General features: G+C 42.7%; 1 protein-coding gene across 5 annotated transcripts in view; it reads right to left on the minus strand.

Moving 5' to 3' along the window:
* The window catches only part of Arhgap26 (Rho GTPase activating protein 26), a 466,344-nt gene that overhangs the window by 66,283 nt on the left and 372,997 nt on the right, over positions 1 to 27,064 (minus strand). For all 5 annotated transcript variants that reach the window (XM_023704062.1, XM_023704060.1, XM_023704061.1 and 2 more), the window contains exons 19-20: positions 25,646 to 25,784; positions 11,262 to 11,412 (exon numbers count right to left, since the gene is read on the minus strand). In XM_023704062.1, coding sequence (XP_023559830.1) covers positions 11,262 to 11,412; positions 25,646 to 25,784 — 290 coding nt within the window. The remainder of the gene's footprint in view (positions 1 to 11,261; positions 11,413 to 25,645; positions 25,785 to 27,064) is intronic.

The raw sequence follows: 27,064 nt of genomic DNA on the forward strand, positions 1-27,064 counted from the left end.
GCTATCTCATCCTCTTCCTTAGCATCTTTGACAACAGCTAAGGACAATCTCCATCACTAGCTGTGGTGACTGATCTCGACTGTCAAACTGATTGGATGGAGAAATGCCTATATGAAAAGAACATTTTTCTAATGTGTGTGTGTGTGTGTGTGTGTGTGTGTGTGTGCGTGCACGTGTGCGTGTGCATGCACACACATTTGTGAGGGTATTTCCAGGGATGACTGGCATGTGGGTCAGCAAATGAGGGTGGGGGAAGGAGACCACCCTCAGTATGAGCAGCACTATCAATAGAGTTGGTTCCAGATGACACAAAAGTGGACAAAGGCGGGAACCCACATCTCAGGCTCTTGTTCTGCCTCAGTCCACCTGAGGTGAGCTGCTTTGCTCCACCATATGTTTTCTGCCATGATGATCTGCCTTACCACAGACCAAGGAGCACTGGAGTCAAATGACTGTGGGCTGAATCCTCTGAAACTATGATAAAAATAAATCATTACTCCTTTAAGTTGTTGTTCTCAGGCATTTTGTAACAGCATCAGAAAAGCTAACACACCAGCTATCTTTAATTTGCAAACAATCCTGGAAAAAAAAAAAAAAACTGCAGCACTGTCTTGGTGAGAAACATACTGCTTCTTTGTGAAGGAAGTGGACAGACACTGGAAGAGGGTCTACAGCAGACAGCAGAGCAGAAAATGATTAAGACGCAGAATGTCAGAACAACTTTCCTTTAGCAACTCTTTTCCTTTTTGCCATAATGTCAGTCAAATTATCACAGTCAGAGAATGCAGGGAAATCCTAAAGCTAAATTATTCCCCAGTGAAGAATGGAGAATGCAATTAGTTTCTAGCCTAATTAGCATAGTTCTAGTTGGCTCCACCCAATTGAGAAACAATAGGTAGGGAGGTGGCTTGGCAAGGCTCCCCAGGGCCAACACTGTCTTTTGACTGTGCAAACAACTTGAAGTCTGTCTTGTAATGGAGTGCATCCACTGATTTGGGGTATTTTATTATTTATAGCTAACTAAGTTTTAGGCTTATTAATTATTTTAAAAATCATAATCACAATTTTAAAATCTGAGTTGCTTTTTGTCACATCAGGATCAAAGTAACCATCTACTGTGACTATTGAAAAATAATCAGCACTGAGAGTTTGGTCTTTGGTGAGGGCAATCTAAGCAAATCATGTAAGTGCTTATCAACAGGGGTGTGTTCTGAGAAATGCATTGTTACTTTCTTTCATCACTGTGTGAACATTATAGAGTATAATTATACAAACAGAGACAGCTATATATATATATATATATATATATATATATATATATATATATATATATATAACATGATTCTATGAAACTGCTGTTTCATAACACAGTGCATTGTTGTTGACCAAAATATGGATTCTCTGTACCTGACTCTAAAAAATAAAAACTTAAATGGTCTATTTTCAGGATAAGAGCTTTCACTCCGAGTGAAAAACTGCTATTTGTCTACAGGTATGACTGAGGTCATGCATCTGAAAGGTCTCTAAACAAAGGTGGGAGGATAGACAGTCAAAAGTATGGAATTTACTCTGCAAACTCTGACTGGAAATCCACTGGCAGTAAGAAGTTATCCCTTGTGACACACACCTATAATCTCAACACTCAGGAGGATCATGGAGAGTTTGATACCAGACTGGGCTACAGAGTAAGTTCAAGGCCACTCTGAGCTACATAGCAAGACCCTGTCACCCCCCAAAGCTACTCCTTCGGTTCAATCATTTGCTTTCAAAACTCACCAAGTATTTAGAAGGAGCAGGCTAGAGGCATAGGCACCCATCAAGCCCTGTCCCCTGCCCCCAGACGCCAGCCATGAAGGAAAGGGAGAAGGGAAATGCATGCCAGCAGTGAGGTTACTCACCGCAGCCACTCTGGGAGCAAGTCAGTCTGTTTGTTAGTCTTCCACCCATTCTTGAAAGACCCAGAAATAGTCTTGCTTTTGCTGCACTCTCCCCATTCTCAGTGTGATCTGTCCATTGCACCCCAAAAATGTGATGTGGCCTGATTGCTCACAATGACTTTATACTGGCACCTGATTTTTATTTACTGCTCACCACTCTGGAACCAAGCCAAGTACTAAGTGTCATAAACACATTATTATACCATGAATGCATTGTCTCATCTACCCTGAAGACAATATCTGGAAAGCAGGTATTATTCTTACCACTATCATTCACAGAAGAGGTTTTGCTCAGAGCAGGCAAGTAACTTGTCCAAGTTTACTGCTGGGGAGTGGCAGAGACAAGGCTTGATTCCACCAGTCAAGAACATAATGAACTTCGTCCGATCTAGCTCTGGTCTGAACACTGTCCCCTCCTGCACCCAACGTTTTTCTGCATCAGTCTGGAAAATACTGAATTGAAAATCTCTGATCGTCTGTCCATGCTGATGCAGATCCACCACTTTCAGGGTCCCATACCCTTGAAAGCTGTTTTCTGTCAATACACACCAGCATCTTTTCTTAAACACAGGCAGAGGATGCTCAAGGAAGAGAACTGCTGGCTTAACTGATGCCTCTTGATTTGTGGCCAAAAGGCATGTGTATGCAAAGAACGTGGCTGGGCTTTCTTGCAAAATCCCAAAATGTAGCCCATGCAGGCTACCCGGGTCGAGAAGAAAACCCAGCCCTACTCAACCATATTAGGTGTGCCTGAGACAGAGTCCTGGGAAGCCCCACTACTGTCATCACAGTGTAGACAGAGTGCTGTTGCTGACGGTCAGAGCTACAATGAGCTAAGTCCTGCTTTGATCCTTGTGAAAATCTATTCAGCCAATGCACTGAACCACTATGGTTCTCAGATTTTAGCACAGATCACAATGACCCACAGGATTTGGAAAAACAGATCCCCAATCCTCCCTCTAGACTTGCCACTCGTGAGGGGCCAGGAGAGGAGCTGAGTATCTGTCAAGTTCAGGTGATGCCCATGACCTTATCCAGGACCACACTTTGAACCACTGCATTGAAGTAAGACTGTGTGCCCTAGAAGGCCAGCGCCACAGTAACCAAAGGAAGCCTTTGGAAAATGCAAACAACTTTCTAGACCCTTAGAACAGAGAATCTGTTATAAACAAGATCCTGGGGCTATGTCCAACTAGGAATGCTTTTCTAGCTAAGTAAGTATTTGCCTTCTAGAATCACTAAAAATACTTAATAAGAAATGCTTTAATTCTAATGTAATTTTAGTATACCAAACTTAAAATCTGAATCCATCAATAAAATCCTCTAGATTATAGACAAAGCAGTAAAAAAATTCATGTTAAATCTAAGTAAGAAAAAATAGTGCTGTCAAGTTCCTTCAAAGTTCCTTACAAGAATAGTATTGCCGAAAGCCATGCAAATTGTTAAGCCTATTTCCTTCCCTGAAAAGTCTACCAAAAATTTCAGATTTAAATTGTCTAACACCTACGTGTACATATAAAACAGAGTGCCATAAGGCATTTGAGGACAGCTAAATTCAGAATGAAATTCATTCATACCTTTAATTAAACCTCAAGGCTTTAAAAACGTGTTGTATGTCATGGCAAATCTGAGAAGCTGCTTTAGATTATTTAATAAGATCAGTAAATTTACAGAAAAAATACAGACCTTGTATGTGGTTTTAGTTTATAACAGGAAAAAGAGAAGAACACATGTAAGGGAAAACATCTTACTCCAACTGTACTGGAAAACAGGGATGTGGCCAGCATTAAAATGTGACCAGTCCCCACCCCATTTGTGGACAGCCTGTAGAGACACAGTGCCGATGACATCCCTGGTGCTTGAGAGAGACATCCTACTGGCTCAGGAAGTGTGAGGACTGCCTGAAGCACTTAGTATATTTTTTAAAACTAAAGAACTGCTAATACCAAACACATTTAGCCCATAAAAATCAGATGGTTCCCCAGCCAGGAATCTCCACCCTCAACCAAGGAAAGCCTTGCCGGGCTTCTGATCAGTGAGTGAGATCTTGTCTAGGGAGAAGGAGATGCTGCTGAGGCCTTGTAGAAAAGATGATAAGGAGACACACCAGTGACAGTCTCTGCAAAGAGCAGGGAGATGTCCTGTTGGGGAATGGCAGCCCTGGCAGCTCCAGGAGCCTGAAGTGATGAGGGAGGGTCTGGGGTGCATCCAAGAAGTAATGGTGACAGGAAGCGGAAATCATTAGGGTAACTGAGAGTCTGAGCCAGCAAAGCCAGAGGATTCCCACAGAAAATGCTTATGCTCTCAAGACATTTCCCTGGCGTGCAGGCAAAACAACTGGAAGATGCCTTTCTGTCTGCAGAAGGCGAGTCACAGACCCCTCAATCTAACATGAAGATCCTCTTCCACACCTAGCTGATCTAACCACACAGGGAAATTCTCCCAAATACCTCAATTACACAACAAACACCAAAAGACATCTGAAAACAAGACTAAAACACAAAAGGCCAAACCAAAAACCAAAATCAATACCAAAACTTTAAAAAACAAACTCTTCCCCCTTATACACAAATAAAGGAAGATCATATTTGCCTGCTTGGGTGTGACTCTTTTAGTGGACAACAGTGTTGGGATGATACAATGACTTTTTTAAAAATAAAGTGTCGTATATAGTCACTTACCTAACGCATATTATTCATTTTGTGCCACTAACACAAAGCTCTACGCCCAGCTCAGCAGGTACCTGTGGGATCTGGAAGTTTCCCAGTTTTCCAGGAACAGACGTGCCTAATCCAGCTGACCTTCGACGGAGGCAACGCAGCACCTGCCTCTGCAGGAACAGCTGCTTGGCAATGGTAGCTCCAGGACTGGACCCACACACAGCTCCAGGCTCGCCCTGGAGAAAGGGAGCTGCCAGGAGAGAGGGGAGCAAACCCCAGGACCGTTCTCCACAAAGGCAAAGTGCATACCAGGGTGCAGGGACAGAGAAAGGGAAGGCCAGTGTGCACTGAGTGTGCTGCAAAGTAACTGCTGCCCTTCCTAAGCGTTGGGCATGTGCCTGAGCAACTAAGGCAGAGCTCACTGCACCTTCCCAGCACTTTCAAGTAGGGGCTGGCTACCCTGTTATACGGATGGGGAAACACAAGCAAAGAGCTTGAGGAACTTGGCTTCAAACCTCTCTCTCTCCTTCGCTCTACATTGGTTTTTCCCACAGAATTTCTTACCACCTGATATGTTAGACACAAGTTTTTCTCCTTTCTCCAATAAAATGGAAAATCTTGACAGCAAGAACTTTTAATTTTCTTTCCTTTTTTTTTCTTGCAGTACTGGAGATTGTATGCAGGGCCTACACATGCTTAGCATGTGCTCTACCACTGAGGTACATCCCAACTCCTCTCAATTTATTTTTTAACTGCTGCCTCTTCCACAGTCAGAACAACACTGGCCCGAGTAGGTATTCAATTGATATCTGAAGGAATGTTACCTAAATAAGCAGCAGATAAGAAAGATTTTACAGACATCTCTCTAGGCAAGTATCATCCAAACTTCATCAGAGAGCAGCTGAATCAAACTCAGAAAGAGCCAGAAGGGCTTCAGAGAAACAACTCCCTGGGAAGCAGGCCTTGTTTATCCTCTGAATTCCAGGGATGGCTCTTGTACCGCTCACTGGCCACTAAGTCAGGAGAGAGCAGTTGACTCTGGCGGAACCTGCAGCTGTCTGGCATGTGCACATCTTTTGGGTCACCAGAAAAAACTTGGAAATGCATGTGTGTGTATGTGTGTGTTAAGGGGAAGTGATGAGAAAAATTAGGTTACGGAGTAGTTGCTATTTTTCAGATGTGGGGACCACGTAGGGAGAACTCAGAGCTGGGTGCTGTCAGTGTGCATTCCCCAACCCTCTCCGCCTTCTTTCAGTCTTAACAAGTCCCTCCACTGCTACCTCAGCTGCCTGAAGAAAGCAACCTCCTGGGAGGTTCTAATTTGGGGGAATTACTGAAGGATGTAATGTCCCTAGTGGGACATCCCCAGTTTTCTTTCCCAGCATTTGTTAAGTTCATCCTTTAAAACTATGTTGCAGAAAAGAGTTGGCACAATGCCAGCTCTACTGGTCATTGTGGAAGGAGAGGGGAACTTGAATGTCTGGAGCCTTTTGTAAGCAGCCATTGAATAATCTCCATTCTTGCAGATGGGTCAGCCCCATTTCTTCCATTGCAGGAAGTAGGGGGTGGGTGTGTTCAAGGCCAAGGACTTCTATTATCAGCCAGTCTCTGTTGGTGCCAGGATTAAAACCAGGGTTTCCTGCTTTCCATTCCAATATTTGAGCCAACTTTCTTGTTTGCCACAGCCATTAGCTAGGGATTTTGTTTTGTTTCTTAATTTCTTAGAATCTCGGTTATGAGTCATTTTCTTTCAAAGAAGATTCTGAAAACTGAAAGACACACTCCCACGTGGCTCTGTGCTGCAGAGAGAACTTACCATACCTTTCTGTTATACCTAGGCAGCTCAGCCCCATCCCCTGGCAGCTGCCCATGACTTCCCATAGGCCTTGTCTCCTTTAGCTGTGTATTAAACTACTCTCACTCAGTGTATGACTTATCATGAGTCCATGGGCTGGTTGGGCAGCTTTTAACCCATGTTGTGTTCAACGAACTGGATTCCTAAGGGGTAGGCTTGGGTGAGAGTGCTGGGCTCCCTTTCCAGGAGGCTCAAACAGGCTTCTGTACATGGCAGCTGTGTTCCATGGGTCAAGAGAAGAAACTACGAAGCACTGTACTAGCGATGGCAAGTCATATGATGTCACTCCTGTCAGATTCTACTGGCTAAATGAAGTCCAAGTATGAAGGCCAACCTAGATTCAAGGGCTCTAGGTCTTAATAGGAGGTGCCCCCAAAGACTCTGGGCTGTATTCAATCTACTGCAGGGAAAAGGCTTAAAGGAAAAACACAGGCCAGCCAGGGTGGGGACTGAACATCTTTACCCTCACTGGCTTGTGTTTCTGCTACATGTAATATATAGCTTCCACAAAGCCGAATCTTTTACCTTTCAAAAGAAGCTGGAAATCTGGATTTTAATAACTACTTTTTATAGTAATTTTGGTTTCACAGAAAAATTATGCAAAGTAAGTTTCCATATAGCCTCCTCTCTCCAATTATTAATGTCCTCCAATTATTATTGTTACAACTAATAACCCAACATTGATATATTATTATTAACTAAGGACCACAGTTCACATTCATAGCCATACAAAAACCTCTGTGTTCTAAGCGTTCATCTCTCTTCCCTCCTCTTTGAATCCCTGGTCACCTCTGATCTTTTCATAACACAAGTTTTGTACTTTTCACAGTAATTTTTCAATAATTATGAATAAAGTTACCGAAAAAAATCTATGTGGATGTTTGTGTGTGGCCACAAATTATCAGATTGTTCGGGTAAATATCAAGGAGCATGACCACTGGATTGGAGCCTAAAAGTAGGTTTAATTTTGTAAAACAATAACCAAATGATTCACTAAAGAGGCTACACTTTGTTTTCCCAGGAGTTGAGAGTAAGAGCATCCTCACCAATGTTTGCTATTGTCAGTGTCCTGGATTTGGCCAACAGGTGTGTAATGGTACCTCTCACTGTTTTAATTTTAATTTCTTTGGTGACATGGGATGTGAAACATCTTTCCATATACTTATTTGCCCTGTGAATCTCTTCACTGAGGTATCTATTCATATTTCTTGCTCATATTTTAAGCATGCTGTCATTTTATTTATTGTTGAATGTTATGTGTTCTTTGTACATCTTAGATACTGGCCCCTTACTAGATATGTGTTTTATATACATTTTCTTTTAGGTTGTGTTTTATCATTTTATTAATTTAGCAGTTCCTTTCACAGAGTAGAAGTTTTAATTTAAATGACATCCAATTTAACAGGTTTTGTTTTTGCTGTTGTTTCATAGGTTATGCTTTTGGTGTTGTATCTAAAGTTACTACACCCAAGATCACTTAGATTTTATCATACATCATCTATAGCTTTAATACTTTCAAATGTACATTTAGATAATTTGGAATGAGTTTTGATAAGAAGTATACAGTCCATTTCTAGATTCATATGCTTGCAAGTGAACATCTAGTTGTTTCAGCTTGAAATCTGGAATTGTGTATGAATTTTTTTTTATTTCAAAGGTTGTTTCTTTCTTTCTTTTTTTTTTTTTTTTGGTTTTCTGATAGTAATGATGGTGGAGAAACTAGAGGTCCCTCCCCTAATACACAGGGCTGTAGGCTTCATGTATCTATACTGGGTCATTCCTACTTCCTCACTCCCTTACCTGGAATGCTCTTCACTCCCCCATCTAAATCTTCCCTCCACTCACCTCACACTTGTCCCACCTCACTTGGTCCAGTACTCTGACTCTCAGTATGTGTACTCACAGATATCAGTTAGTGTTGAATTCTGAACACAGTGATGAACTGCAGGACCCATCCAGCACTGCTCTGTGCCAGTGTCTTTCCTCAGCCAGACTATCAACTGAGGGAGGGCAGGAATTGCCTTTTGCTGTTTTATCCAATGAAACTTAGCACAGATGTATACACAAAAGATATTGACAATTTCAGACCACACAGACTTTGGTCCTGGCTTACCAACTGTCCCTCGATCTTTCAGAGCAGAGTCTATTCCTGGAGTCTAGATGAGGACCTACCAAAGATTTAAACACAGCAGCCTTGCCATGGTAAAGATAAAAAAAGCAGCACTATGATTTTGCTGCCTGATTTAGCTTTATGCTCATGTAAACAAGAGGGACCTAATTTCCTGAAATAGTGGTGGCAAACCTATGGCACATGTGCTACAGCTGGCTATTTGTATCACTGAAAGCTCTAAAAGGTTCCTCATCACTGTCCTAGAAGAATTACGAAAAGATTTACCAATGATAGAACAAAGTGTCTTTCCCCATGAAAAATAACCTATAAAGTAAAAATAATAGGTAGTTTCCTGGTTACTGGTTCCTTACTTCATGCCTAATGGCTAATGGCAGCCCTCTATCTACGCCTTTGTTTTCCACCTATCTCAAGTATTCCCATTTAAGATTCAGTGTGCACTCAAACTGAACAATGGCAGGCAGAGTGAATGGATCCAGTACTAAGATCTCATTTAGTACAACTGAGCCCGATCACCACAGCACAATGTGCTCATGGGTCTCTCGGGATTAATTTTCTCAGAGAAGGTGCTAGGACTTTTATTCTGTCAGGACTGCCTAACTCCCATCATAATCTACAGGCAGAAAATACTGAGGCAGATAGAACCTAGAAAAATGCCTTAGATTTTATAAATGACTAAGGAACCTGTTAACAAAATTTATGAAGGCTTTAGCCTGTAGCTCACTGTAGCACAAGACAAATGCTAGTTCTGGTTCTGGTGTCACATCTAGCTCAACCTCAAGTGCAGCCCTTCCTGACCCTGAGACTCATAGGTATAGGTCAGACTCACTCAGCTGGGGAACAGCAGTAGCAGTCTTGCTGGAAGCAACCCACAATAAGTAGAAGTATTCCCACCACCTCCTTCCCTTCCTGGAAAAGCCCCCAAGCCTGTGCCAGGTAAAGTGAGCAGTGATCCTCAGTATGATACACACACACACACACACAAAAAAAAAAAAAAATCATATGAAGCCACTAAAAAAATAAAATTCAAGGCTCCTCCTCCAGGACCTGTTGAAAAGATACCCTCCCCCCAACCTTCACTTAGTTGCCTAAACAACTTCTTGGGACACACTGTTCTCAGCAGTGACTCAGGGGCCCACAGCAAACAGCTGCTAAAAGCAAAGATTAAAGACCACTGGTTGGTACCGGTTGGCTAATATCAGGAAATATGAAGCAACGTGGTCTGTGAGTTCAACTCTACTCATGCCAAGCAACAAGTAACTTTAGCAACTGTTGGGCTGGAAGACTTCAACCAAATTGAAGGGGCAAAAAAAGAATTTCCTTAAAGTCCAGGAAAGCAGGTGTAAGAGAGCTTGAGATTGCTTTTGGCAAGGGCAGGAGGCTTTGTAGGCAAATCTGTCAATGAACATCCTGCAGAGCCTTACTGCCCACAAGCTAGACACACTCAACTATTCTGAGCTCTTCAGGAACTAGTCTACTTCTTGGTGAACTAAAGCATTATCCATGAAATAATGGGCAAGCAGTCAAACTTCTTAAATGCTGGTGCAATTTAAAAACTGTCAAGAACTAAAAAAAGATTTGATTTCCCCATACTTTTAAGATTTCATCTTACATTGGAACTATGTTTTCATTGTAAGTATCTCTTATATCTATTTTCGAGAATTTTTTCCTCCTGAACATTTAATACCCCTTTGTTTGCTATAAGGCAAAAATTATTAGTCCCATTTTATAGATAGATAAATGCTGCACCTTAAAGACAAGGAACAGGAAGGCATGAGCACAAGGCCACAGCATACAGAGGGACAGTGAAGGTTGCTGCCTTCCTTGTACCTCACCCTCATGCTGGGGTCTCGCCAAGTGAAGCGATTGCTGAAGACAGTCTGTGGCTGAACTTCAAACTATTTTCCCTAGAGAAAGGCAAAATCAACACTTTTTTTCTGACTCTTATACAGCTGTAGCCTGAGTCCAGTTGTTCTGGTCATGGCCTCAACATTCTTCTGGCAAAGGCTCTAGCTGACAAGATTTATTGTGTGGCTTGAAGAAGCATGCTCAACAATGTAGGCTGGAACCACAAGGGAGAACTTTCTGGTTCTTTTAGAATAGTTTCTGAAGGGGGGATTGGACAACCAGTCCCCAAACAGCCTATTTTGGCAAAAGTTACTCAGGGTCCAAAGTGAAGTAACGAAAGCTCTTTTTCGGTTTCCAGTGAGAGATCACAGTCACACTAAGGTTTGAGAATCCAAAGGCACAAAAGGTAATGGGCCTCTCTCTAAGGCTAGAGAGGCACAGAGGTAGCAGTGAGCATTTCTAACACTGTCAGGACAAAGAGAAACTGAGACCACATAAAAAAGTTCAATAGACTTGGCTACTGATCTACTAAGCTACCAGTCTCTGGTGTTTGTGAAACTAAAAGAGTTTGCTTTTCATGCCCAGCAGCCAGCCCAGGCAGTAGCCATCACCAAAGCCATCTCAGCAGGACAGTAAATCAAAGATGACCAATGCTAAGCAGCAGCATGTTAATAATAGTGACTCCCCTTTGAGATGATGAAGCTTAAAAACTCCACAGCAAGCCAGCCAAGCTCCAAGTTTGAGGAGAAGTTTACATCACAACCATGGGACAAAAGAGTAGATTCTCGAAGACTGGCTGACTGAGACCCTAGGCAGCTGGATGGCATACTTACAGTGAGTTGGGCCGGGTGGGTTTGACCACATCCAGGTCTGGGTCGCTGGAGTTCATATTGGGTTGCAAGCTGCTGCTGGAATTAAGGATGCTGTTTGTATTGGATGAGACAGATTCCAAACTGGAGTTGATGATGCTGTTCCTTTGCTCCTCTGGTGGGGAAAAAGACCACAAAGCCCTGTATTATTACTACATAGTGATGACAGTTTGTTCTGACATAAAATTATAAATAATGAGGCGTGGTTGAGATTTCTAAAACTTAAAAAACACAGGAACTAATAATAATCAGCAGGGGGAAACAAAGAGTTAAAAGGGAATAGGTGACAAGAAATTTTAGAGGAAAAACCTCTTCTCCCTGCTCACAGGGTATGTGTTCTGTGTAACAGAACCACCCTTGGAGCCATCCCTTTTCTAGGCATGGTCCTACCATTGCACCAGAAGTTCTGCCATCTTTTAGTGGATGCTCCAAACACCGAGCAGCCTTTACTGAGTGCTTACTTTCAGCCATATCCCTCTGGCTTCTGTGACACTCACCTTCTATAAAAATCTGGCCTCTAACATTTCCCGTGCTATGAACTACCTACAGTTCATCATAGAATCTCTTTATTTGGCCATTAACCTCCTTGTGATTTAAACACTAAATTACTGACCCCATCCCACACACATACTTGTCTTGGCTCTAGCTTCATGTATTTGATGACTTACTTCATGTTAATTCTGTGATAGAACTGTAATAGGCTACAGTAGTCTGCATATACAAAACAAACAACTGAGTCAGTGGTCCAAGCAGTCACACCCATGCTTGGAGAATCTTAGAAAGCCAGGTAGGAGAAAACCTGAGTTCTCTTTAAGAATCCATCTCTGATTGGGTGTGCGGCCTCAGGCAATCTCTGCTTGTTCTCTGATTCTTGGTTAATGAATCTGCGGAATGGGGAGGAGAGCTACTTAGCACAGCCTGTGGAACTGTTGTGAGGATCAAGTGGGATCATACGCAGGAATGTGTGTTGTAAACTTCAGAATACTGCTCAAAGAAGAGAACTTTCTGTCTGTTCTGGTCTTCAAAAACTTGGAACCATACACTGGGAAAACATTTGGGGGACGACTTAGTTACATGGCATGGGCACCACCGTTGTAGGACAGTATTACAGACTTCATCCTCATTCATTGTAGACATACCACTGAAATCCATGCGTGTTTCTGGTGCTTGTTTCACTTGTCAAGAAATAAATGTGGGTTAAGTTTTAGGGCCTTTTTTAGATGAGCATTAGAGAGATTGTCTATTCCTAGGAGGACAGATTTGCATCATTGACATGGTCAACAGGTTGACAATTGAATTCTCTTTAGCCAATAAAGGTGATGTCATAAGAAACACTTTCCTCTTTTACACTAGTCAGGTCTACGAAAGAAATTAGGCTTATGGAATGACATCAGAATAATCTTCACATTAAATATACATACTCATACTATAATGCCTCCTAATATCTTAGCAAATTTTTAGTTCTCTGTAAAAAGCCCCAAAGAAGATATAAAAATCCTCAGAGGTTACTAGGAGATTTTCTTAACTCTATGCAGATTTGGGGAAAAAATGCAGTATATTACTAGAGAGTTATTATTGAAATTCAGAGCTAGTCATAATTCAAGGGTTTAAATTTCAAGCAGAAACAACCAGACGAAAATAGAAACTATATTATTTTGAGCAGGAAGACTAACACAGCCTGTAAACCAGGGCTTGCCACTAGCAAGAGGAATAAATTTCAAAAAATTCCTCATTAGTTTCCTTCACACAAAATATTCCTACCAAGATTCCTGAAAAATAGAAAAGCACTCAAAGTAGAGCCGCACGAAGAAGAAGAGTGAAGACAACTGTTCTCTGGCCTTCAGCTGAGGACAGGTTCTGCTTCACAGGGGAAAGGAGATGAATAGTGTTACTGATTCCAGTTCATGCAGCTTGAAGGGCCAACTCTGCATGATATAATTTTCTGACTCCTCAGGAAACACAAGAGAATAACTATAGTTCACATACCACCTATGATTATACTCACTTGTCTGTGAGAGGGTTATGAGCTTACAAATCTAAAATAACACATTGTTAAAAAGTATACTAGTTTTTCTAAAATGTTGTCAGAACATTTTCCCCTCCCTATTATTATTAGAAAGGATAAACATCTGAAATGAAACTTCCTCAATTTTCATTGATTCCATTAATGTTTATTGAGAACCCGGTGAATACCAAACAAGGATACCAGACAGTTAAAACACTTCTATATAATTTTCTGGGTATTTTATTTATAAATATACTTGCGTATTATCAATTTGCATATATTTGTGTATTTTCAGTGGACTACAAGTAATTTAAGACAAAACTCTGAAACTAAATTTAAAGTAACATCATACAAAGATGTTTTGCTTTATAAAATATGTTATCACAAGCCGAGTTTGTCAACTGAGTCCAAAAACTGGATTTAGATAGTATTTCAAAGAACATATCTACTACTACAGTATTAAAAACTGGCTAACTCTATGACCTAATAGGGAAAGCATCGGCAAATGGCACACAGCATGTCCGTCTATACTAAACCTGCTAGAGAAAGAGGGAGCTGGTAGAAAGCAAGGCCCAGACGCTCTATGGGCTGGGGAAGCCAACAGAATACAGCAAGTGCCCGCACCCAAGTACAGCTTGTAGATTTCTAGTGTTTCATTTACTATTGGACATTTGTATTCTTTTTTCAATAAATAAAGTTTAAAATATTCCTTCACAGATACCTAACCTGTAATATAACTGCCCAAACAAGAGATCATAGAAAGGACTTATTTGTCCAAGAAGAACATACAAAAATATGTATTATAAAATTTCACAATTTGATAGTCAAGATTGTCAAATACGCATCCTAAGAGGCAGCTTTTCATTGGCAGCCCTTGACAGGTCATATGACAAGGAAATCCACAAACCTGGCACTTCCTGACTATCGATAACTAGAGTTTGTGTTATGGTTTGTGTCTAGTCATCTTCCAAAAGCCTCACCCAGTCATGGGCAGCTTCTGGAGTTTGTGATCAATCATTGTGGGTGTGGGTGCTACATCTATCCTGGGGCTGGTAATTTGCATTACAATGTAAGGGGCAGAGAGGCAGGCTGGCTGCCTGAGCTGCTGCCACTCCTTTTGCTCTCAGCTCTTTGCTGCCACCATGAAAGGCTGCTCCCCTGCCCTGTGTCACTCTGCCGTGGAGCCAGCTGAGTATGGACTGAAACCTCCAGTAACTGTGAGCTAAATAAACCTTTCCTCCCTTCATTTTGGGTGTCTGGTGTTTGTCCCAACAACGAGAGAAGAATAACTGAGACAGGTAGGGAAAGTCTCATCATCTGTGATCTTAGCAAGTAAGACAAAAACCCTAGGTGGAAGATCTAAGCAGAGATGCTGACAGTTCCAACAGCAATGGAGTGAGATAGTAAGAATTACTTCAAAGAAGGGGTGAAGAATACGACAGGAAGCAAACTGAACATTCTAATATTTATGGCAAATGCTACCAAGACAAATACTTAAGAATTTAGAATAAATTAAGAGATAAAAAGTAGGGGTTGGGGAGATAGCTCAGCAGTCAAAGCACCTGCCTGGAAAGCACAAGGACTTAGGTTTGATCGTTGGTAGTGCATGCCATGCTGGGCCACCGTGCCAACCATCGAAACCAGGCATGGTGGCGCACACCTGTAATCCCAGTGCTGGGGCGGCTGAGACAGGAGAATCACTATGAGTCCGAGCTGCACAGAGAGACCCTGTACTGAAAATATAAGTAAATCAATAAAAGATTTTAAAAAAGAGAGAGAGAGAAATAAAGAGAAAATGATTCAGTTTTGTCATTCAAATTAGGAGGATTTTTTTTTCCTCTGAAGGCAAATAAGTACCTGTTCCTAACAGAAAAGCCTGAGAACAGGCAGCTCAGAGGATTTTTAAATAAAAATAAACTGTATCTTTCCAATAATGGAGCTGGACTTCACTGAGTCACTGATGAATCAGTCCAACTCTGGCATCCTCATTAGAAGGTATAGGAAGGACTGATGGCAATTATGCTGCTAGAGGAAAAAAAAATTACAGGTTAGTGGACTTCAAAAAAATACAACAACCAGCTATGAGTCAAATCAAGACCATAGTGACCAATTAAATGACAAAAAGAAAAATAATGTCCTACTGAGGAATGTTCGGCACAGGCTGCCATCAGTGGGAAAGCTGGCCTTTCTCAAACTTGTTTGTCAACAAGAATATCTCTTTATATTAGTCAAAAATAAAAGCAAAATATTAAAACATAAAAACAAGGAAATGATAAAGTAAATCCCTAAGTCATTATAAAATGTAGCAGTAATGTGCTGGGTGCTTTCATGAGCTTATACTTTAAAGTATTGACAAACTGCTCGTGAAGTTGCTCCTTAGGGATGCAAAGTGCTCCAGGGCAGGTACTGCTGGTCTCTAAGTATCCATTAAAGTGACTTGGTGAGGTTAATGTGTACTCCACCTTTCTGGTGCCTACCCCATGCATCACATATACAAAGCTAGATGGAACAGAAATAATAAATATGAGAATAATATGCAATCAATGATTTTTTTGCTGGAATAGAAAGAGGGAGTTTGACTGAATTCTTCAGGTGCTTCAGAGAAGGACCAATAATGTCTTCCAAACCAAAGTGTTGCTAACAGTGGGTAGCATTTTCACTTTCTGTACAAATCAGGAGTGGAAAAACATGAGTATGCAACCAAATCATTGCAACTAAAAAAGGAAAACCACAGAATAATTTAGGTTATATTGTACTTGTTCTGGGGGTTGCCATGGAAATCTGGGAGCTAAGCTACCTCACTTTCCATATTTACCAAGTGACTCCAACTCATTTTAATGACAGCTCCATCACACAGGGGAGACAGGTTCTCTGTGTATCACAGGACCCAGAGGCGAGGCCAGGAAAGCACATCCCAGCCAAGCCAAACTCACACAACTTGGCAGGCCTGAACATGTCTGGCCCACTAAACACACAGAACTGGAGGCTAACTGTGAAACACAGGTCTTCAACTTCACTTAGGAAGAAGTTTCCCATTGTCTGGAAGTCTGTCAGAATTCAGGCTAATGTGTTATCTTTTCAACATACTCAAGAGTAAAGAGAAAGAAAGAAAGAAAGAAAGAAGGAAAGAAAGAAAGAAGAAAGGAAAGGAAAGGAAAGGAAAGGAAAGGAAAAGAAAAGAAAAGAAAAGAAAAGAAAAGAAAAGAAAAGAAAAGAAAAGAAAAGAAACAGGAAAAAGAGGGGAAGAGGACTACTCTTTCACAGCTGCTCACGACACCTCCCTCACAGGGCCAGAAGGAGGAAACTCTTCACATGATCAAAGGAGCAAAAGGGAGTTACCAGAAAGGGATTTGCAAAGACATAGAGTTTTCTATAAGAAATGGGAAGGTACATAAAAATACCCAAAGGCTTTCCTGAACTGTGGCTGGGTGCGCTTTCTCCTGCTTGTTAAAGTTTTGCAATGAAGTCTGTAATGTATCATTTTGACAAGATAGGATGATAACAGCAAGGCAGCTCAATGGATTTTGCAATAAAGAATGATGAGTGCAGAGCAATTTCTGAGTTTACCATCTCTGGGCAACACCCAAGTCCACGGGGAGCTGGGAAGCAGACTTTCTGAAGCATGCTTTTCTTCCTAAAGCTTTGTTCCTGGTAATAGTGGCACACCAAGCCACAGTAAAATCTGAGGTGGTCTGATTTCATGATGACTTGTTTCAGTCTCTATGATAAAAATAATCTTAAAAACAGTTTGGGGGGTGCCGGGGAGATGGCTCAGTAGAATAAGCGCTTCCCTGGCAAGCACAAGGGACTGAGTTCAATCCCTGGTTCCGCAAAAACAAAACAAAACAGAACTTTGGGTAATATGGTTTGGCATATAAAAAGTTTAGGCAATTTTTTTTTTTTTTAATCTTAAGCAGACCGGGCAATGATGGACTGAACAATGAACTGATAAGTGAAGAAATATGAGCAGGCTTTTCATCATATACACAACATCTGATATCAAAACTCTTGACAGGTTGTTTTTAGTAAAATAGCCACTGGCTTTGGTTCTATGTGGCCTGAACGATTCTTTCCAATGTACCTGTAAGAACATTTAGCTTTGGAAAAGGAAAGAATGCTGATAAAGCTGGATTTCAAAGAGAATAGGAATAGCGTTGGGAAAACCTAGGATTGAATTTATTTACAAGAATGAGATGTGGAGGCACAAGGGGGATGTCTGGCTCTGAAATACCACCTCAAAAAATACACAAACACACACTCCCCAAAGAAAGACAGGAGCAAGCCTCTGGACAATGAATGAATAGGAGGTTGTCTGAGCAGAATTAGACACTCCCTCCACTCTTCAAAACCTAGCTCCTTTCCTACTAGAGTGATGCTTGAGTGTACTTGCGTGGTGCTCCCCAGCACTGCCTGGCATCTAAGGGAGTCTACACAGGCTGCTCACTGTGGTGCTCACTGGAAAGAAGAAGCTATGGCCTTACTTATTTTTTCCCCATAATCCATTGCGAAATGGACTCCAGTTAGTAAGTGGAAGGTACAATTAGGGAGTTTTGTTTTCAATAGCTTAAAAAGCCAAGACCTAATAAATAGGCATTCCTTTGTACTTTAGAAAGTAAAACATATACAAATACCCTGTGTGAGCGCTCTCCAGCTGTATTTATCTTGGCATCTAAACATTCAGTTTTTCTGCTACAGAGATATACATACAGACATACACATTTTTCTTCCTTTAACAAAAGATCATATAGCACCTAATGCTGCATTAGCTGCTTTGTTCACTTAGTGATAATGCCAGAGATGTGAGCCTGTAATACGTATATTTTTTATTTAATGGTTCCATCTTTAACTTTTTCTTGACATTGGCTTTCCACACATCATTTTTTTTTTAAACTGCTACATCAACTATGTGGTTTTCAGTCACACATAGTAACCACACATAATTAAGCTAAGGGCCAAATTACACCTTCTGCAGTCTGTATGACAATAGGACTCTATGTGGATAAACAAGACTCCAGCCAAAGCAAACAGGTGTGTCCCGAAGGCCTGTGATCTCCAGAGGCAACCTGAAAAATGGCTCATGCTACAGCTTTGACTGCTCACAGAAAGGCATTATGTAAGCCATGGCACAGTATGAATTCCCAATCGTTTTTCATCAAGGAAGACACACATGAGAAGGATATAATCTGAATCCTCAGTCTCTCATTGGTTCTGGGAGAGGGTCCAGGATGCATTAACTCAACTAAAAGAATTAATCAGAACTGTAATCCCTGCAGCAGTTAACATGATCCATGTGAGGCAATGCCCAAGAATCCATTCCTATCTGCTGGGCCCCCCTCTGCCAGCTCCCTACAAGGCAATTCAGCAGCTGATGAATTTGCACTCAAGCATCAGTCAGGTTCCCTCTGGAACCAGTGTTACTCTGCATCACCCTCACCGCGGGCCTCTTCTCTTCTTTAGCATCTGAGGGCTCAAAGGGGGACCACTTCCTGAGCCAACTGTAAGGTAAAACTACAGCCTGATGATAATAAGCACAATCACAGCTAGCAGCTCCTAGCTCTCACCCTGCTCTAGGCCAGTGTCAAGTATCTCACATGCACTGGCTCACTTACTCAGGCTAACTATTCTCCAGGGAAGCTATTAGTAGTGATCAACTTTACATATGAAAACATGGAGGCTCAGGAAAGGAAAGGAATGTTTTCTAGGCCATGAATGTAGTAGGTGACAGAAATGGAAATAAAACAACTCAATCTAGCTGTAGAGCATTTGTTTTTAACCACCATGCCAGGCCACTCCAAATCCTGACAGGGAGTCACAGAGATGGCCTGGTAATGACAGAATACCAGTAACCTCTCTATTCCTATCTTGCTAAGCTTCTCTAATTTCAATTAGCATAAACACTGCTGGATGCTTTTAAATGTACAGATGCCTGAGTTCCAGCCAACTTCTAGCCAAGCTCCTCCCAATAAGGGCCAATAAGGTTCCAACACAGAATAAGATAATCCAATATAGATTGAAATAAAAAATCACTGTTCTAAGAAACTCATTTCAATATCCTGGTATTAATATCAAAAACCTGAGTAAAATCAGTTATCAATGTCACCGTGTGGGGGCTGGTGAGATGGTTCAGTGGTCTAAAGCACCTACTTAGAACAAGCTTAGCAAAGCACAAGGACCGCGGTTCAATGCCCCAGCACCACATGCCAGCCAGCCCCGCCCCCTGGTGGGCTGAGCTGCCCCCCCCATAAATAAATAAATTAAAAAAAAAATGTCACTGTGTGGTCTCTTGGGAGAAGTTTAAAAGGCATAAGCCCCAGTGGCTAGTTTCCTCCAATCCTTCCGGCTCTACCTTCTACACCTGGCCAAAAAGCTGTAGCTCAGATGTCAGGACCACTCACTCAAGACATACTAGTCCAGCTTCTGCAGGATGATGTATCGGTGTGGAAACTTGGAGATTAAACAGTAATCTCCCCACTACCATCCATCTGCCAGCATAGCTGAAAACCTTTGTTCCATGTATTTGGAGGTGATTGCAAATGTGAGTGTCTGCCCTGGCCCAGGACACTAAAGCCACCACTGAAAGCGTACAGCTCTTCACAGAGCTAGATTTGGAGGGAAGGCTGTCATGCAGTTGCATCTTGCCAGTTTGCATAGTAAGAGCCCATTCAATATGGCTCAAGGGCCCCATGGCAGCTCTGGAAGCTGAGACAGATGGCTTGTAACTCAGTCTATCAAGGTTTTCACTTCTGTGGCTCAAGAACAGGCAAAGAGACCTCATGGAGACAATGTGCAGGAGGAAGAGGCCATGCAGGCAAATCCTGTCTCTGCCATTTGCTGGTTGTATGGCTGCTTAACTTCTCTAGCCTTGGTTTACTTCTTTAGCCCCAGCTTGTAAAGCATGGAACAGAACTTGTGTCTCAGGACTATTAATTGTGGGGCTAAGATGAGGTCAAGATACATTTAGCAGACCTCTTGGCATATTATAATTTTTTAAAAATTGTAATTGAACGAGCCTCTAATGTTTTTGGCCCGTGGGCTCATCATCGGATGCATGCATCCTTCTCCATCAGCTCTACCCCTGAACCCCACTTCTAACAAGCTGGCTCCACGCCTAGTGAAAGTTAACCTCCATGATCATGAGGAAGCCTTTCTTTTCAGAAGTAAGGCTGGTGGGGGTCTGCCCCTTAGCTCAGTTCTTTAAGTGGCTGCTTCAACAAAGCAGTCAGGCTCAGGTTGCTGTGGATCGATCCCCACAACTCAAGCCAGCCAAACCTGCCCTAAAGGCATTGGGAGAAAAAAAAATCCTTATTGGGGCCGGGGAGATGGCTCAGTGGAATAAGCACTTCCCTGGCAAGCAGAAGGGCCTGAGTTCAATACCCGGTTCCATAAAAAAAAAAAAAAGAATACAGAAGTAAGGCTGGGTCTGGAGATTCGGTCACTGCAGCGAACCCTTACAGAGCCACTGCTCCTCTGGATCCGTTCCACCACTGAAACTATAAATCTGAATTGCTGGTAAACAGCACAGCTTTAAAGTGCACTAACTCGATACAAAACTACTACTTTGAGGCTGGATGGCCCTGAGTATATGATGTAATATAAATTTTATTTCCTCCCAACTGGAAAATAGGTCTGTTATCTGTATCATATAATTTTAAAGTGTAAATGATGTCGTTTTACATAGTGCCCAGCACTAGTAACCACTTGATAAGTTATTTGGTCACACATATTAAACACAGATAAACAGAAAACCAATTACTATGGGAAAATGTTTCCCATGCTGTATTTGGGGAAGTTATTGTTCCACGGGCCTCTCAGCAGTTCCAGAGACAGAGGCACTTGTGGGTTTTTGCAGAAAGGACTCACAACTGCTCCGGTACACACCACAGGCCTCCTTTCTGTCCTCAGGGCCAGATTAAGACACTCATTTCTTTTGGTATCTTTCTCAAAATTTCTCCTTTTAGAAAATTCTCCTTGATGAGCTACAAACAACTGTGATATCTAGCCCACTCTTCACTAAAACAGTCAGTGGTTTCCTGACAATGTGCATGTTTTGATGCAATGCTTTTTAATGCTGCGTTCTCCCATCCTTTTCACAGCCCTTGCCCCCGAAGTCTTCCTCTCTCAGGCCACTCCCACTTCACTCGAACCCTGCATCCTCTGCACCCTGCCTATGGGAGAAGCCATATGCTGCCTGTTAACTGACCTAAATCTCCACCCAGCACACAGCAGGAGAAATCATGTGCTGTGCCGTTCTGAGAAGACATCACTGTCACTACAAAGACAGCTTCACCTTTAGGAAAAAGGAAGAAGTCACCAGAGAAGATTCCATTCATTCCCACAGATTAAAGCAGATGCCTGGGTTACACAACAGGACTACCTACACAGCAGGAAAATCTCCAGGGAAATGAGACACACATTTATCGTGCCAGGCTACTGCCACAAGTCTAAGACAGGACCAAGCCAACTGATTTCTCAGCGTGGTCCTCAGGAGTGTCCTTTGTGAGAAAAGGAAGGCAAGTGATACTCCAAAGCTGTGAGTACTAGCACAGAGTCACCTCAGGTGGGACATTTTGGGCTGAATTTCTGCACAGGACAGGGTCACTGGAGAGAGGTGGGGTAAATGTACGCTGATGATAAATAGCCAGAACCTCCAAGGAAGGCACCCAAGGGGGCTACTCCAGAAGCTTCAGGCCCATTAAGCATCTCAACTGGGGACTGCAAAGGAGATGGGTCAGTGGGATGGAGGGAAAATATCAAACTGCAAGTACTTCACTGAGGAGATAAAGGAGGATAATTGGACAAGAAGGAGATCAGGCAGATAGACAGAAGAAATGAGCTTCTGAAAACGTGACATGGCACTTCTCTGAAGGTAGAGAAGAGACATCCATCCATGTGCACGTGCCATGTGTGCCTACGCTGTGCAGTCCTCGAACAGGGTTTTTGCTCTGGACAAGAACCTGAAAAAAGGCAGAGTCACATCAGACCTGGGCAGGTGTCATGGCAAGCTGACAGTGCACAGCACAGTGCCAACACGCTGGTGGTGAGCACTTCTGCAATGTAAACAGCCCCTGACATACTCTGAATCCAATTCTAGTCAAGTTGATAAAAGAAAAGAGTTTGTATATTTAAACTAAGAAGAAAGACTGGAGTCAGTCAAAGTCAAGAGCCAGATCAGTGGACTTTGGATGGTGCACATTCAATAATAGGTGGTAGACGAGAGAATAATAGGTGGGCTGGAGGTGAACATTTTTATTTTAATGGTTACATACATAGTTATTTTGATCTATGGTAGCAAATAATACAGTGAGACCACTAACTTCATGTTTTTAGAGATTTTACATATGAGGATGAGACCATGTAGAGAGGTGGTTTACTTCAAAGTCAACTGAAGTACATTAAGCAAATAACAGGGTTGAGTTACATATTTGTGGCTCCAAGAATGAGTAGAGGTTTATGTAAACGGCTGAAGCTTGAGAAGCACTAAGTAGGCCTTAAACTGCAGTACATTAATCTATGCAATGTGCATCTTCCCCACAAATTACTCCCATAATCTTTATGTGTACTTTAACTGCAAAGATCAAGTTTTCTTTGCCCATGGACCAAAGGGAAGGGAGAAGTGTGTGAAAACGTCACAGCACACTGGCACCTACTAGGCTACCAGTGATCGGGGCTGGATCGCAAGCAGAAGGAGCAGGTCCCACAGAACCTTCTAGTCCCTGCCCGGTCCTGGCAGCACTGACTCTACCACCCTCGCCATGGTGCTCTCCTGAACACCCCAGTACCATTCCAGTTTCCGAGGAAACAAGGTATGTTCAAAACAGATGGTAAAATATACTCACATGTTTTTATGTTTATAGATGATATTTTCTCAAAGAAAGCAGAGGAGCGAGGCCCCTATCAACATCAGAGTGCGTGGAGTGTGGCCTGTTTCGCGGAGTGTTTCCCAGGGCTGAGGGCACAGCCCTGTGGCCTCCTGCCTGCTGCACACTGGGCCCCAGCAGCCTGCTCTGTAGCTTAGGCAGGTCTGCTCTCACTTAACTTTCACTCTGCCTCGTGTGATAAAATTAATCTTGAACAGAGATCTAACTGACTTGCTCCTCATCTCCAACTTCCCTGTGTGCTCCAAATTGTGCTTAAGACCTACCAAGAGGCCGTCTCTGTGCTACGCTGGCCACAAACCCAGCACTATCTTAATCTTAGGGAAACTAAGATACTGGCTGGCCTGTCCCAACCTGCTCTGTACAGTGCTTAGCAGGAAACCTGAGGTGACAGTGGCTTTCCTGGAAACCTAAGAGGTACATTCTTACGCGTAGCCTGATCCTTCACTTGCTCAGCAGATGGGGGTGAGGTCAGGCCTGCTCCAAATATTCCCTGGTATACACAGACAGGCCAGGGCCACATGCAGACCAAGGAGAAAAGAAGCCGAGCCAGATGCCTAAGAGGGATACAGACTGTGAGAAGGAAGCCAGGGCCAACAGTCAAAGCCCTGAAAGTGTACATATCCACAGACCTAGGAATTCTTCCAGGAATTTGTCTTAAGGAAATGATCATAACTATGAGCAGAATTAGAAACAAGAATGATAACAGATTTACTTACAAAAATAAAATTTCTACAGTAACTCAAATGGTACTAAATACTACTTCCTTATTATAGACTCTGAGAACATCTTTAAATGCATTGAGGCTTGGGAGCAGGGTAGATTTACTTTCAGGAATTAGGAAAAAGAAAGACCATTGTTTTTCAAATACAAGGGTATCATAAACGTTTTTCTGACAAACAAAAGAGAACGCTGCCAATCCAGATCTGGAGCCTCTCTTCAAGGCAAAGCAGGCCCCTGTTCTTTCTGTGCCTTTGCTGCACATGGGGCTCAGCAGCAGTAGCAGCAGCAGCAGCAGTAGGAACGATGGAGCCACCACCCAGCATTTACCGAGCACCAGCTCTGCGCCCAGCACCACCAGAAGCATTTCAACCACCACAACAGCCATGTGGCTTCCAGGAGAATTTGAGGCCTCAACTGCTACACTACCACACACACTACACAGCACAGCACAGCACAGCACAGCACAACACACCATACTACACGAGTCTCTTAGCACAAAAGCTGACATAAGACTCTATACTTGGGGCCCACAGTTTGAACACCACAAAGAACTCAGAAATCCTGGAAAACTATTATCCCTATTTTCCTGAGGAGTCAGAGGCCCTGAGATGTGACCCGATCTCCCAAGCCACACACAGCTGGTGAGCAGCAGAAGCAGAATTCCCACCTGGGCGTCCTGGAGCAACAGTGCCTATGTTTAAGCAAGGCATTCTTGTCCCGCCATGGGGACACATCGCGGTATGGGTGCAGTCACTGTGCTGACTTATCCCGCGTATGTGCCAGTCTGCTTCTCTCACCCAGCCTGAGCTCCTAAGATAGACCTTACCTTCATATTCCCAGCCCTACCAGAAACCATGTAAACATCAGCTGCATATAAAATGCAACCTTGACCTGTGTGGGATTAAACAATAACTACTACTGGCAGCAGTGGCTCTTAGTTTTTGGCCTTTGCCATGTTCTCAGCCTAGCAGCAGATGCTGACATCCATCATTTTATTTTATCTTCAGAGCTCCCCTATAAGGTAGGCACTATTGTGCCTATTTTATAGATAAGAAAACTGAGGCTTTTAGAAGAGCTTGAGGTTTCTATTGCCACACTACACAAGTCTCTTACTATAAAGCTGAAACAAGGCTACATATTTTAGGCCCAGTACCAAGTACTACAAAGAACATGTTAGATGTAAAAATTATTTGAGATATTCGTAGTGTAATATTTGGAACAAGGAGGAATTATTCTCTAATTAACTCATTAATTAATTTCAAATACATTTAAGTGCCGGCTCCACACTAAACACAGACAGGTAGAGTAACAGGGCAAGCAGAACAAGGTCCCAGTCTCACAGAGACCCATTCTAGCAGGACACGTGATTCCCTCTAATGAGCATTCAATTACAAACTGAGAAAAGGAGAGGAAACTGGCTCTTTGGTAGCTGCCAACAAAAGAGGGGCCACAGAGGCGACACAGAAGCTGAGCTCTCACTGTACAACTGGGGAGAGAGGCTCAGGTATTAGCTCACAGATCTGGAAAGAGAATCCTCTGTGGCAGGCCCTGCCTTTCATTCACAGCAATGCTGCTTCCTGCCCTATCAGAGTTACTAAGAAATGGATCCTGGAAGGGCACCTTGAGACAGTCCCCAAGAACACAAAAGGCCTGCAGGGCACAGAGGCCAGAGGAGGCCCACACAAGCAGCAGGAGGTGGCAAGGGATGGCTCTGAACGAGACGGCCCTCAGCAGCCAAGACTTACGTTTCTCTGTGGACTGCACGGCGTGGAAAAGTGTCAGGGGTCTCTCGCTGCAAGACGGAGGCTTGGAGTCATTGCTCTTCTTCCGCAGCAGGTGCAGCTGGGTGCTGGTGAGCTGCACATCAGGAACGGTATTAAATATCTACAAATAAAGTTTCACAAAAGGGTCACACACATTAGTGAATTAGGCCTGAATCTGTACAACCAGAAGTTTAGTGGTGATTTAGAATCAGCAGGACAAGACTAGAAAAGACCGGGGCATCTGCTCAGGGATTCCCTGCAAACAGTTCTGGGATCTCTCATTAGGCCCCAGAGTAACCACGTGCTTCCATTCTAACTCCTACCCTAATTTACTGTTTTGTTCTCTTTTCCAGGAGAAATGGAAAGTAGATGATATAAAGGCAAACCACTATCAACTATCAGTTCTTCAAGTTTCCTAACCACTTTTTCCAGACTCAGTCAATCAGAACTAACCAACCTTTCCCCCTCACTCCCTTCCTCTCTCCCTTTTCCCTTTCTTCTTTCCTTTCCTTCCCCAGGCCTTTTTAAATTTTGATAGTCTCACTACATTGCTATGTTGCCTAAGTGGGGCTTAAACTTGCAAGCCTTCTGCCTCAGTTTCCCAGAGCACAGGATTATGTGTGTGCACTGCCACACCTGGCTCTTTCCTCACTGGTCCTAATTCCCTGTTATTAACTGCCTGCTAACTTTCTTAGACCGTGAAGCATGTATTCAACATCAAGAATGACCGTGAGTAGGGTACTGTGTATTCTCTGTAATGCTCTGGCCTTGGGGTGCATCCTTTCTGGTGCAGCATCTCTGGTCTATCTCTGAGTGCTTCCATTTCCTGTTTAAAGGGTGGCAGTGGTAGTGTGTGTACTGCAGGTCCTTTGTTTATGCTTGTGATTTTATTTATGTTTTATGTTAAGTTAAAAAATGCCTATCTCTTTATCTATTTCAGTTTGGAAAACACACAAGTCTCAAGAAGACAGAAAAATTTCCAATTCTACTATTTAGAAATTCTCACAACAGCATTTTATTCCTTTCTGACCTTTATTCCTTTAGGCTATTACTATTATCACTTAAGTTCATGGTTAAAGAATATGAGGAAAATGACACAAAATCATGACAACTTTTCCATTTTTCTTTACAGGATGTACTAGTTACAACATCCAGCACTCAGATGGCACCTGTCATGACTACAGTAGCCACCCCCTATGGCCAGCTCCTGAAGCATCAGTCACGGACTCTCTGCACTGCACGTAGCTCACTCGAGTCTCAGCAATCCTGCATGACAGCCCATGTCCTCAGCACTTTATAAAGAGCACAAAGGGGGTGACATCAGTGGGGTGTGATGGTGCACACCTGTAATCCCAGCACTTGGAAGGCTGAGGCTGGAGGACTGCTGTGAGTTTGAGGCCA

This window comes from Octodon degus, unplaced genomic scaffold (genome assembly GCF_000260255.1).
Source record: "Octodon degus isolate 3935 unplaced genomic scaffold, OctDeg1.0 scaffold00185, whole genome shotgun sequence".
In the NCBI taxonomy this organism is placed as follows: domain Eukaryota; kingdom Metazoa; phylum Chordata; class Mammalia; order Rodentia; family Octodontidae; genus Octodon; species Octodon degus.